We start from the raw sequence: 13,416 nt of genomic DNA, 5'->3' as shown, positions 1-13,416 counted from the left end.
CAATTGAGTTTCTAAAAATGATCCTACATCAGTGTTGATTCACTTATCCCCCAATCATTCAATGGAGAGGATGATAGACTATCCCTTTCACTGAATAATGTCAAACTCTTATTGACCTAAAATATAGTGTGTATAGATTGCTTTTGCAGGCACTCCGTTTCAAGTTTCTCATAAATTGTCATCCTCTCATTCAATGGAGAGGATGATAGACTATCCCTTTCACTGAATAATGCCTTTCACTGAATAATGTCAAACTCTTATTGACTTAAAATATAGTGTGTATAGATTGCTTTTGCAGGCACTCCGTTTCAAGTTTCTCATAAATTGTTCTACTTCAGTATCCCAGAATACATGGCCTGACTCTCTGTCCCCTGCTCCACCCAAGTGGGACTTTGGACACTAGTAGGTCCCTGCTTGTGACACATTTAGGAAGAAGGATGTTTGCTAAGGAGTGTTAAAGTAGAATGGCAGTGTCTTGATCTATGTGTGTCTAGGTGCTGTGTGTGAATGAATGAGGATTCCTTCAGGCCACTTTAGCATTAATTTGTCAAGTAAACAAAGCCAATTACAAAGTAGCATGGTAACTATACAATAATTACCAATGAATTACATATTTCTTTGATATTCATTAAAACACATACCACTAACACGCACCACTGGCATATCTCTCACTGTCCGTCCCCCTAGGCCCTGCAAAGTAACCTGCGCTACTCTCTGCTGCCCCAGAGGCTGATCATTGGGAAGCGTCTGGCCCAGTGTCTGCACCCGGCCCTGCCCAGTGGAGTGCACCTCAAGGCCTTAGAGACCTATGAGATCATCTTCAAGATCATCGGCACCAAATGGCTGGCCAAGGACCTCTTCATCTACAGGTGTGGGTCTTGTGCGAACCAGTCTAACCCATTTTGTGTGTGTGCATATGCATGCCTGTCTATTGTCCTGATTTGTTTGAAGGCCTATTGAACAATGTTAGTGTGTTTTTGGGGGATTTGTGTGTTGTTCACCTGTACTGTATGAGTTAGTGTGTTGTATTGATCTCTGTCATGTGTGTTTTAGCTCAGGACTGTTCCCGTTGCTAGGCCATGCTGCGATGGCGGTGAAGCCAGCCCTGTTGACCTTGTATGAGCGCTACTACCTCCCTCTACAGAGGGCCTTACTGCCCAGCCTACAGGCCTTCATCACTGGACTACTGCCTGGCCTGGAGGAGGGGGCTGATGTCTATGACAGGTACACACACACACACACATGTACTTGTGTATCTAAACGGAGCAAAAAAATAGCTCTCCCATAAATATTTGCATAATATAACATATCCTCTTCCTTTTCCCACTATCTTAAACTTTGATCTCTCTCCCTTCTCTGTCCAGGACGGATGCGTTGCTATTGAGGCTGTCTCTGTTAGTGGGCCAGCAAGTGTTCTATGGGGCTCTGTGGGGCAGTGTGTTGGTCAGCCCTCTGGTCCGGCTACCCGCCTCTCTCTTCATTGTCACACACTTCGACCGCTTCACCCCACCGCGCCAGCAGAGATGCATGCTGGGCTATGACAACCGCTTGGTGGTGAGTTGATGTGTGTTTCCACATGTTAATATGAATATGAGTGTCGGGATGTGTCTGCCATGTTGGATATGTTGTAGAACCGGTCTCTCCCTCTAGTGGTTAGTGCGTTGGGCCAGTAACCGAAAGGTTGCTGGATCGAATCCCCAGGCTGACAAGGTAAAAATCTGTCGTTCTGCCCCTGAGCAAGGCAGTTAACCCACTGTTCCCCGGGCGCCGAAGACGTGGATGGTAGCGCCCCGCACCTCTCAGATTCAGAGGGGTTGGGTTAAATGCGGAAGACACATTTCAGTTGAAGGCATTCAGTTGTACAACTGACTAGGTATCTCCCTTTCCTTTCCTCTCTCTTCCAGATGAAGGCGTTGTGTCTGTCTCTGCAGGACTCTAATGTTCTGGTGCAGAGGAACATGTTGGAGATCCTGCTATACTTCTTCTCCTTGGCCACCTGCCTGGTGAGTAACTTTTCCTCCTCACCTCCTTCACCACCTCACCTTTTTCAGCTTATCCACTCTGTCCTGCTCCTCCACTTCCCCACGCTCCTCCTCCAACTCTTCCTTCTCTGCCTCTCTTATCTTCATCCACTACTGTTTCCTTCTCCCTCTTCATTAACTCCTTCTTCCTCCTCCCTGTGCCCCCTCTGTACCTGTTGTTCTCTCAGGATCCAACAGAAGGCAGTATTCCCATGACCAGGGAGGACACGATCACAGTGGTGTCTGCTGCTTCCCTCACGCTGCTCCGCAGAGACATGTCCCTCAACAGACGCCTCTACGCCTGGCTGCTAGGTAGCTACTGTGGATAGACATTCACCACACACACACCCACATGCAATGAAGTTATGGCTTTGAGTCCTATTCTAGCAATAGGCCTGAATATAGTTCACTGTGTAGCTAATAATAGCTTGAGTTGCTTTAGTAGCTAATGTCGTTAAAGTCTCGGTAATACATTTATCCATATAGCTTCAATTCTTTACCCCTTGCCTTTCAGAGACAAATGTATGACTTATTATACAGTGTCTTCAAAAAGTATTCATACCCCTTGACTTATTCAATATTTTGTTGTTACAGTCTGTATTAAATATATTTATTTTTTTCTACACACAAAACATGTTTTTAGAAATGTATTGAAAATGAAATACAGAGATATCTCATTTACTTAAGTATTTACTTACTTACATGACTGTAAGTCGCTTTGGATAAAAGCGTCTGCTAAATGGCATATATTATTATTATATTATTATTATTATTATTCACACCCCTGAGTTAATACTTTGTTAATACTTTGTAGAAGCACCTTTAGCAGCGATTACAGCTGTCTTTCTGAGCAAGTCACTTAAGAGCTTTCCACACCTGGATTGGGCGACGTTTGCCCATTATTCTATTCAAAATTCTTCAAGCTCTGTCAAATTGGTTGTTGATCATTGCTATATAAAACATTTCAGATCTTGCCATAGATTTTCAAGTAGATTTAAGTCAAAACTGTAACTTGGCCACTCCAGAACATTCACTGTCTTCTTGGTAAGCAACTAGTGGAGATTTGGCCTTGTGTTTTAGGTTATTATCCTTCTGGAAGGTGGATTCATCTCCCAGTCTCTGGTGGAAAGCAGACTGAACCAGGTTTTCTGCTAGGATTTTGCCTGTGCTTAGCTCCATTGAATGTATTTTTTTATCCTGAAAAACTCCCCAGTCCATGAAGGTTGCAAGCATACCCATAACATGATACAGCCACCACTTTGCATGAAAATATAGAGAATTGTACTCGGTAATGTGTTGTATTGGATTTGCCCCAAACATAATACTTTGTATTGAGGACAATTTGTTTTTATTGCTTTGCCACATTTTTTGCAGTTTTGCTTTAGTGCCTTGTTACAAACAGGATACATGTTTTGGAATTAGTTTAGTATTGTGGAGTAACTACAATGTTGTTGATCCATCCTCACCCTTGGCATCATGGTGAAATCCCTGAGCGGTTTCCTTCCTCTCTGGTAACTGAATTAGGAAGGTCACCTGTATCTTTGTAGTGACTGGGTGTATTGATACACCATCCAGTGTTATTAGTAGTTAATTAGTAAACATTTTGAAAAGCATAATTCCACTTTATGGGGTGTTGGTCAGTGTAATTCTTTTTTTTTTTTTTTTAAGGAATTTTCTATTTAGGCTGTAACAACAATTTTGAAAAAGTCAAGGGGTGTGAATACTTTCTGAAGCCTCTGTAAATTACTATCTGTCTGTGTGTGTGTTGCTGTTTGCCAGGCACAGACATTAAGGGGGGTATGATTGCTGCAGACCCTGACCTCTCCATCTCCATGGAGGAACACACAGCCTTCTACTTCAACACCCACTCCAGAGAACTCCTAGTGCAGGTCAGACACACTAACACTACTGTTGAGCAGTTATATAAATCATACTGTTACAGAGGATTAAACCTCACAAAGGATTTCTCGAAAAACACCTGCCCTTTAAATGCAAGTCACTCATTCAAATACGAAAACATTGAATCTAAGGTCACATTGTTTTTGTCAATAACCAGTGGTGTAACCTTGTGTATGTATGTGTGTACTCTGTCTCTCTGTACTTAGGCTTTGATCAACATCCTGAATCAGAAAGATGTGGAGGCAGACCCGGAGAGCGTGATTGGTTATCTCCGACCCTTCCGCATCATCATCAGCCTAATGGATAAGCCAGAGATAGGTAGTCACACACACACACCTCCCCTCCTTCAGGCCTAAACACACACACACACACCTCTTCTTTACATTTGACTTTTTAGTAATTTAGCAGACCCTCTTATCAAGAGCGACTTAAGTTTAGTGCATTCATCTTCAGATAGCTAGGTGAGACAACCACATATCACAGTCATAATTTGGAGGGCCAAGAGACCAGAGGTGGCAGAACTGAGTGCTCGGGTTGAGGTGTAGGGTTTGAGCATAGCCTAAAGGTATTTTGTGGCAGTGCCTCTTGCTGCTTCATAGGCAAGTACGATGGTCTTGTAGTGGATGTGATCTTCGACTGGAAGCCAGTGGATTGTGCGGAAGAGCGGGGTGACACGGGAGAACTTTGGAAGGTTGAACACCAGGTGGGCAGCAGCGTTCTGGATAATTTGCAGGGGTTTGATGGCAGTAGTGAAGAGCCCAGCCAACAGCGAGTTACAGTAGTCCAAACGGGAGATGACAAGTGCCTGGATAAGGACTTGCGGCGCTTCCTATGTGTGATAGGCTCATACACTATGGATGTTGTACAGCATGAACCTGCAGGATGCGAGTCACTGCTTTGATGTTGTCCAGGGTCACGCCAAGGTTCTTTGCACTCTGGTAGGGGGACATCATGGAGTTATCAAAGGGGGAGTGTATCTGCCAGGCACGCAGAGATGTGTCACCACTTGGTGCAGACACAGATCCTCTTCACGTCACCTGGTAGAAGCAGCCTGCCAGGTAGGATGCAATCCAAGAGTGTACAGAGCCTGAGAGGCCTAACCCTGAGAGGGTGGAGAGGAGGTCTAATGGTTCATGGTGTCAAAGGCAGTGGATAGTTCTAGGAGGATGAGAGAGGAGAGAGAGTCAGCTTTGGCAGTGCAGAGAGCCTATGTTACACAGAGGAGCAGTCTCGGTTGAGTTACCCATCTTGAAGCCTGACTGTTTAAGAGGGGATGGGATTGAGTGGGCAAGTTGTCTGGTGGCCGGACCTCACTAGTCTCAGGATTTCACCCTGAAAAGAGAGGGGATAAAGAGGTCAAGGCGTAGGGTAATTCTGTGTGAGTGGGACCAGTGGACTCAATATGCTGAGTGAATGTGGAGCGGATGTCGTCAACCTTCTTTTTAAAGTGGTTGACAAAGTCCTCCACGTAGGGGAAGGGGGTGGAGGATTAGGGAGGGAGGAGAAGGTTGAAAATAGTTTCCTAGGATTAGAGGCAGAAGCTTGACATTTAGAGTGATTGAAATTGGAGTTAGCAGTGGATACAGAGGAAGCAAAGGTAGAGAGGAGGGAGTGAAAGGCTGATAGGAAGTTTAGTCTCTTTCCTCCCAAGCCGACCGGGAGGAAAGGGTACAGTGCAAGTTAGAGGTTGACAGATACCGATTATTGGAGGGCCAATTAATCGGCCGATTTTAAAATATGTATGTGTGTAATAATGACAATTACAACACTACTGAATGAACAATTAACACTTTTATTTTAACTTAATAAAATACATAAATAAAATCTATTTAGTCTCAAATAAATAATGAAACATGTTCAATTTGGTTGGAGGAGAAAGTAAAAGTGCAATATGTGCCATGTAAAAAAGCGAAAGTTTAAGTTCCTTGCTCAGAACATGAGAACATATGAACGCTTCCTTTTAACATGGTTCGTTTTAACATGAGTCTTCAATATTCCCAGTTAAGAGGTTTTAGGTTGTCGTTATTATAGGAATTATGACGTGTCGACTACTTCTCTCTATACCATTTGTATTTCATATACCTTTGACCATTGGATGTTCTAATAGGCACTTTAGTATTGCCAGCCTAATCTTGGGAGTTGATAGGCTTGAAGTCATAAACAGCGCTGTGCTTCAAGCATTGCTAAGAGCTGCTGGCAAACGCAGTAAAGTGCTGTTTGAATGAATTCTTAGGAGCCTGCTGCTGCTTACCACCGCTCAGTCAGACTGCTCTATCAAATCATATACTTAATTATAATATAATAAACACACAGAAATACGAGCCTTTGGTCATTAATATGGTATTTTTTCAGTGAAATACGGAACCGTTCCGTATTTTGTCAAACGTGTGGCAACCCTAAGTCTAAATATTGCTGTTACATTGCACAACCTTCAACGTTATGTCATAATTATATCAAATTCTGGCAAATTAATTGGTCTTTGTTAGGAAGAAACGGTCTTCACACAGTTCGCAACGAGCCAGGCGGCCCAAACTGCTGCATATACCCTGACTCGGCTTGCACTGAACGCAAGAGAAGTGACAATTTCTCTAGTTAATACTGTCTGCTAACATGCATTTCGTTTAACTAAATATGCAGGTTTAAAAAATATATACTTCAGTGTATTGATGTTTATGGTTAGGTACATTTGTGCAACAATTGTGCTTTTTTCGCGAATGTGCTTTTGTTAAATCACCACCCGTTTGGCGAAATTGAAGTAGGCTGTGATTCGATGATAAAATAACAGGCACCGCATTGATTATATGCACGCAGAACAAGCTAGTTAACCTAGTAATATCATCAACTATGTGTAGTTAACTAGTGATTATGTTCAGATTGATTGTTCTTTATAAGATAAGTTAATGCTAGCAAGCAACTTACCATGGCTCCTTGCAGCCACAGGTCCTTTTGATGCTGCACTCGCGTAACAGGTGGTCAGCCTTCCATGCAGTCTCCTCGTGGATTGCAATGTTATTGGCCATAATCGGTGTCCAAAAAGGCTGATTACCGATTGTTTTGAAAACTTGAAATCTGCCCTAATTTATCGGCCATGCACTAGAGGTCGACTGATTTATCAGCAAGTAAGAGGATGCGGAAAGGGAGGAAAGTTGGGTTGAAGAGGTAGAATCAGGAGACAGGAGGGAGAAGGATTTAGCAGAAGGGAAAGATGAGAGAATGCAAAGATTTCAATGGTGCATGATCATCTGGGTGGCTATGGTTGGAGGAAAGGGAGACAGAAAAGGAAACTAAGTAGGGATCAGAGACCTGGAGGGGGATTGCAGTGAGATTAGTAGGCAAACAGCCTCCAGTAAAGATAAGGTCAAGCATATTGTCTGCCTTGTGAGTGGGAGGGGACTGGGAAAGTGTGAGGTCAAAAGAGGCGAGGAGGGGAAAGAGAGAGTTGGAAATAAATTAGGTTGAAGTAGCCAAGTACGAAGAGCGGTGAGCCATCGTCAGGAAATTAGCTTAATCAAGGTGTCAAGCTCATTGGGGAACTATTTAAGGACACCTGGTGGGCAATAGGTAACATCATTGTAAAGCTTGAGTGAACAAGTGACAGTGACCGCAAGGAATTGAAATGATAGAAAGTCTCCACTTAGGAGAAATTAGTAGTCCTGTGTGATGACCAGATGCTCTCGAACTATGAAGAGAGAGGAGCTGGAGTAGCAGTGTTCTCTGGGGGGATCCATGTCTCAGTCAGGGCCAAAAAGTAAAAGGACTGAAGGGCAGCATAGGCTCTGGTAGTTCCAAACGCTGCCACAGACCAGGGTTGTGCGTGCAGGGCACACCAAATTAGATGGGTTGTAGCCAAGGGGTGGGGAGCATCTGTAAAGCCTCCAGGAAGAGGAGCGAACAGGTATAGAAAACACACACATATTGTAGTTGTAAAGCTACAAAAGAGCTAAATGAGATCTGAAAATAACTAGGTAAGATACTTAAGTGAGATAGTGGTGTGGATGGATCCTTCCTCTCTTTCCTTCCTCGAACAACTCAGCAGAACCGTTTTTGTTTCGGTGACCATATTTGTTTTGCGACTGCCGCTTAGAAATCAGGGGAGTCTGAAGTACTAATACTAATTGCTTGCAAAGGTGAAGAGCACACATCCCGGTACCAATCTCTGACTGCCTAGGAGAGGAGAAACCACTCCCTCCAATACAGCCACTGATTATGAAAACAACAAGAGTCACAAATTGCCTTGCCTCTTGATCCTGGTTTATGTGTCAATAATCATCTTCAAGTTATGAGCAGTCAGCAGTTCACACACCAAGTAAGCTACTGGGAAGACAGGCAGCACTTAAAGTAAATGGCCCTAGCTAGCAAAAAGACGGTACTAGACAACAACAGATAAAGAAAAATATTATACTCATCACTCCTCATCACATATTATACTCATCACATATCAGGAGTCCTCTAGCTATAGAATGAAGCAAAGCCTTAGGCCCAAACACACTCACCTCCCCTCCCACAGGCCCAAACACACACACCTCACCTCCCTTTAGCCTTCCGAATGCTTCGGTTCGGCTGGTGCCTAGTCGAATGAGTGTGCTTGCATACTCCCTTAAAAGACTGCTTGAAAAACGAGAAAAAAGTTGCAATAGTATTTACTAAAAATAAATAACTCAAGAAATGTCATTAAAGTTTTTGCTGAGGAGATCTTACATGAAAAATATTTGTCTTTCGTTGAATGACAACATTGAAGAATTCCTACTGACGAAGGCAAGTAGACTTCGGCTTGCCTAAAAAAAAATTGCGTGCACGAACAGCCGAAAAAACACTTTCCGAAGACCAAAATGAATACAAAACGCCACAAATTGTCATCATAATATACAGTGCATTCCGAATGTATTCAGATCCCTTGACGTTAAAGCCTTGTTCAAAAAGGCATTATATAGTTTTTCCCCCCCTCATCAATCCTCACACAATACCCCATAATGACAAAGCAAAAACAGGTTTTTATACATTTTTGCAAATGTATAAAAAAATATAAATATCACATTTACATAAGTATTCAGACCCTTTACTCAGTACTTTGAAGAACCTTTGGCATTACACCAGCGAGTCTTCTTGGTTATGACGCTATAAGCTTGGCACACCTGTATTTGGGGAGTTTCTCTCATTCTTCTCTGCAGATCCTCAAGCTCTGTCAGATTGGATGGGGAGCATCGCTGCACAGCTACTCTTAGGTCTCTCCAGAGATGTTCAATCGGGTTCAAGTCCGGACTCTGTCTTGGCTGTGTGTTTAGGGGCGTTGTTCTGTTGGAAGGTGAACCTTCGCCACCAGTCTGAGGTCTTGAGCTGGTTTTCATCAAGGATCTCTGTACTTTGCTCCGTTCATCTTCCCCTCAATCCGGACTAGTCTCCCAGTCCCTGCTGCTGAAAAACTTCCCCACAGCATGATGCTGCCACAACACATCACCGTAGAGATTGTGCCAGGCTTCCTCCAGACGTGACGCTTGGCATTCAGGCCCAGAAGTTCAATCTTGTTTCTCATGGTATGAGAGTCTTTAGGTGCCTTTTGGCAAACTCCAAGAGGGCTGTTATGTGCCTTTTACTGAGGAGTGGCTTTCATCTGGCCACTCTACCATAAAGGCCTGATTGGTGCAGTGCTGCAGAAATGGTTGTCCTTCTGGAAAGTTCTCCCATCTCCACAGAGGAACTGTGGAAGTCTGTCAAAGTGACCATCGGTTTCTTGGTCACCTCCCTGACCAAGGCCGAGTAGGGCCCCGATTGCTCAGTTTGGCCCGGCGGCCATCTCTTTAAAGAGTCTTTGTGGGTCTAAACCTCTTTCATTTAAGAATGATGGAGGCCACAGTGTTCTTGGGGACCTTCAATCCTGCATAATTGTTTTGTTACCCTTCCCCAGATCAGTGCCTCGACACAATCCTTTCTCAGAGCTCTACCGACAATTCCTTCGACCTCATGCCTTGGTTTTTGCTCTGACATGCACTGTCAACTGTGGAACTTTATGTAGACAGGTGTGTGCCTTTCCAAATCATGTCCAATCAATTGAATTTACCACAGATGGACTCTAATCAAGTTGTAGAAACATCTCAAGGATGATCAATGGAAACAGAATCCACCTGAGCTCAATTTCGAGTCTCATAGCAAAAGGTCTGAATACTTATGTAAATAAGGTATCTGTTTTTAATACATTTGCAAAATTGTCTAAACTTGTTTTTGCTTTGTCAATATGGGGTTTTGTGTGTAGATTAAGGGAAAAACAAATATTTAATCTGTTTTAGAATAAGGTTGTAACGTAAGAATATGTGGAAAAAGGGAAGGGGTCTGAATACTTTCTGAATGCACTGTATGCACAAACCGTTTCGGATGGGAAGCATGCAGACACCTTCAGGCCTAAACACGCACACCTCCCCTTCTTCAGGCCTTGTCTCTCTCCCCCCACCCCTTCCCTTCTATCTCTCTTCATCTGTCTCAATCCCTCTGCTCGTAGATAGTGTAGTGGTGATGAAGAGGATGATGATGATGGTGGTCCCTCTCAGGCCCTCTGGTAGTGTGTAGTGATGATGATAGTAGTCTCTCTAAGGACCTCTGGTAGTGTGTAGTGAAGATGATGATGATAGTCTCTCTAAGGACCTCTGGTAGTGTGAAGTGATGATGATGATTATGGTAGTCTCTCTAAGGACCTCTGGTAGTGTGTAGTGATGATAATGATGGTAGTCTCTCTAAGGACCTCTTGGTGGTGGACAGTGTGTAGTGATGATGGTGGTCTCTAACAGGTCCTCTGGTGGTGTACAGTGTGTAGTGATAATGGTGGTCTCTAACAGGTCCTCTGGTGGTGGGCAGTGTGTAGTGATGATGGTGGTCTCTAACAGGTCCTCTGGTGGTGGGCAGTGTGTAGTGATGATGGTGGTCTCTAACAGGTCCTCTGGTGGTGGGCAGTGTGTAGTGATGATGGTGGTCTCTAACAGGTCCTCTGGTGGTGGACAGTGTGTAGTGATGATTGTGGTCTCTAACAGGTCCTCTGGTGGTGGGCAGTGTGTAGTGATGATGGTGGTCTCTAACAGGTCCTCTGGTGGTGGGCAGTGTGTAGTGATGATTGTGGTCTCTAACAGGTCCTCTGGTGGTGGGCAGTGTGTAGTGATGATGGTGGTCTCTAACAGGTCCTCTGGTGGTGTGTAGTGATGATTGTGGTCTCTAACAGGTCCTCTGGTGGTGGGCAGTGTGTAGTGATGATGGTGGTCTCTAACAGGTCCTCTGGTGGTGGACAGTGTGTAGTGATGATGGTGGTCTCTAACAGGTCCTCTGGTGGTGGGCAGTGTGTAGTGATGATGGTGGTCTCTAACAGGTCCTCTGGTGGTGGACAGTGTGTATTGATGATGGTGGTCTCTAACAGGTCCTCTGGTGGTGGACAGTGTGTAGTGATGATGGTGGTCTCTAACAGGTCCTCTGGTGGTGGGCAGTGTGTAGTGATGATTGTGGTCTCTAACAGGTCTTCTGGTGGTGGGCAGTGTGTTATTGGAGGCAGTGAGAGCGTTCTACAGCTACTGCAGAGAGATGCTGGGAGAGGAGTCTATCACCAGCACTGGCCTGACGGGCAAACAACTAACCAGGTGAGAAGACCGGTGCGGAAGAGATACTGTGCCTTCAGAAAGTATTCACACACCTTGACTTTTACCACATTTTGTTGTTACAAAGTGAGATTCAAATGGATTTGTCACTTTTTTGTAAACGATCTACACAATACTCTGTCAAAGTGGAAGAAAAATTATAACATTGGTAAAACATTTATGAAAATTAAAACTATGTCTTGATTAGAGAAGTATTCAACCCCCACCTTTGGCAGCAATTACATCTGAGTTTTTATGGGTAACTATCTAAGAGCTTTCCACACCTGAAATGTGCAACATTTGCCATTATTATTTTCAGAATTCTTTAAGCTCTGTCAAATTTGTTCTTGATCATGGCTAGACAACCATTTTCCGGCCTTACCATAGATTTTCAAGCTAATTTAAGTGTATATTTGTGTTTTAGGTTATTGTCTTGCTGAAAGGTGAATTCATATCCAAATGTCTGGTGGATTGCAGACTGAACTAGGTTTTCCTCTAGGATTTTGCTTGTCCATTCCATTTATTTTTTACCCTGAAAAACTCCCCTTGCTTCTACATCTGTATTGCTTCCTGTTTGGGGTTTTAGGCTGGGCTTCTGTATAAGCACTCTGACATCTGCTGATGTAAAAAGGGCTTTACAAATACATTTGATTAATTAACGATTACAAGCATACCTATAACATGATGCTGCCACCACTATGCTTGGAAATATGGAAAGTGGTACTCAGTAATATGTTTGGGGCAAATCCTATACAACACAACACTTTGTATTCAGGTCAAAAAAAGAATTGCTTTGCCACATTCTTTGCTGTATTTAGTGCCTTGTTGCAAACAGGATGCATGTTTTGGTATATGTTTTATTCTTTACAGGCTTCCTTTTCACACTGTCAATTAGGTTAGTATTGTGGAGTAGCTACAATGTAGTTGATCCATCTTCAGTTTTCTCCTATCACAGACATTAAACTATGTAACTGTTGAAAGTCACCATTGGCCTCATGGTGAAATCTGAGTGTTTTCCTTCCTCTCCGGCAACTGAATTAGTAAGGACGTCTGCATCTTTGTAGTGACTGGGTGTATTGATACACCATCCAAAGTAAACTTATTTAGGCTTGTCATAAGGGGTTTGAAAACTTGTCTCAAGACATTTCAGCTTTTCATATAACCAGTGCCCCTGTACGTTGACTCTGTACCGGTACCACCTGTATATAGCCTCGCTACTGTTATTTTCACTGTCATTTTACTTATCTATTGTTTACCTAATACCTATTTTTTTACTTACAAATTGCACTGTTGGCTAGGGCTTAAGCATTTCACCTGCTGTATTCGGCGTACGTGACAAACTTTTATTTGAATTACACTGAACAAAAATATAAACGCAATATGTAAAGTGTTGGTCCCATGTTTCATGAGCTGAAATTAAAAATAGCAGAACTTTTCCTGATGAACTGATGGACTAGGAGTATGTAATAAAGCCCTTTTGTGAGGAAAAACTCATTCTGATTGGCCGGGCCTGGCTCCCCAGTGGGTGGGCCTATGACCTCCAAGGCCCACCCATTAATGCACTCCTGCCCAGACAACTGAAATCCATAGTTTAGGGCCTAATGAATTTATTTCAATTGACTGACTTTATTTTTTAAATATTTTTTTTATTTCACCTTTATTTAACCAGGTAGGCTAGTTAACAAGTTCTCATTTGCAACTGCGACCTGGCAAAGATAAAGCATAGCAGTGTGAACAGACAACAACACAGAGTTACACGTGGAGTAAACAATTTAACAAGTAAATAACACAGTAGAAAAAAGGGGAGTCTATAAACAATGTGTGCAAAAGGCATGAGGAGGTAGGCGAATAATTACAATATTGCAGATTAACACTGGAGTGATAAATGA

At 43.2% G+C, this 13,416-nt stretch overlaps 1 protein-coding gene across 1 annotated transcript in view; it reads left to right on the top strand.

Annotated features, from left to right (window-relative positions):
* The window catches only part of LOC124045829 (protein dopey-2-like), a 46,916-nt gene that overhangs the window by 6,527 nt on the left and 26,973 nt on the right, over nt 1-13,416 (top strand). The window contains 8 exon segments of the mRNA XM_046365518.1: nt 688-869; nt 1,054-1,224; nt 1,365-1,554; nt 1,905-2,003; nt 2,210-2,333; nt 3,801-3,910; nt 4,127-4,238; nt 11,410-11,530. Coding sequence (XP_046221474.1) covers nt 688-869; nt 1,054-1,224; nt 1,365-1,554; nt 1,905-2,003; nt 2,210-2,333; nt 3,801-3,910; nt 4,127-4,238; nt 11,410-11,530 — 1,109 coding nt within the window.

The sequence above is a fragment of the Oncorhynchus gorbuscha genome, linkage group LG01 (assembly GCF_021184085.1).
Source record: "Oncorhynchus gorbuscha isolate QuinsamMale2020 ecotype Even-year linkage group LG01, OgorEven_v1.0, whole genome shotgun sequence".
NCBI classification, from domain to species: Eukaryota; Metazoa; Chordata; class Actinopteri; order Salmoniformes; family Salmonidae; genus Oncorhynchus; species Oncorhynchus gorbuscha.
This window is presented reverse-complemented; position numbering and strand designations above follow the sequence as displayed.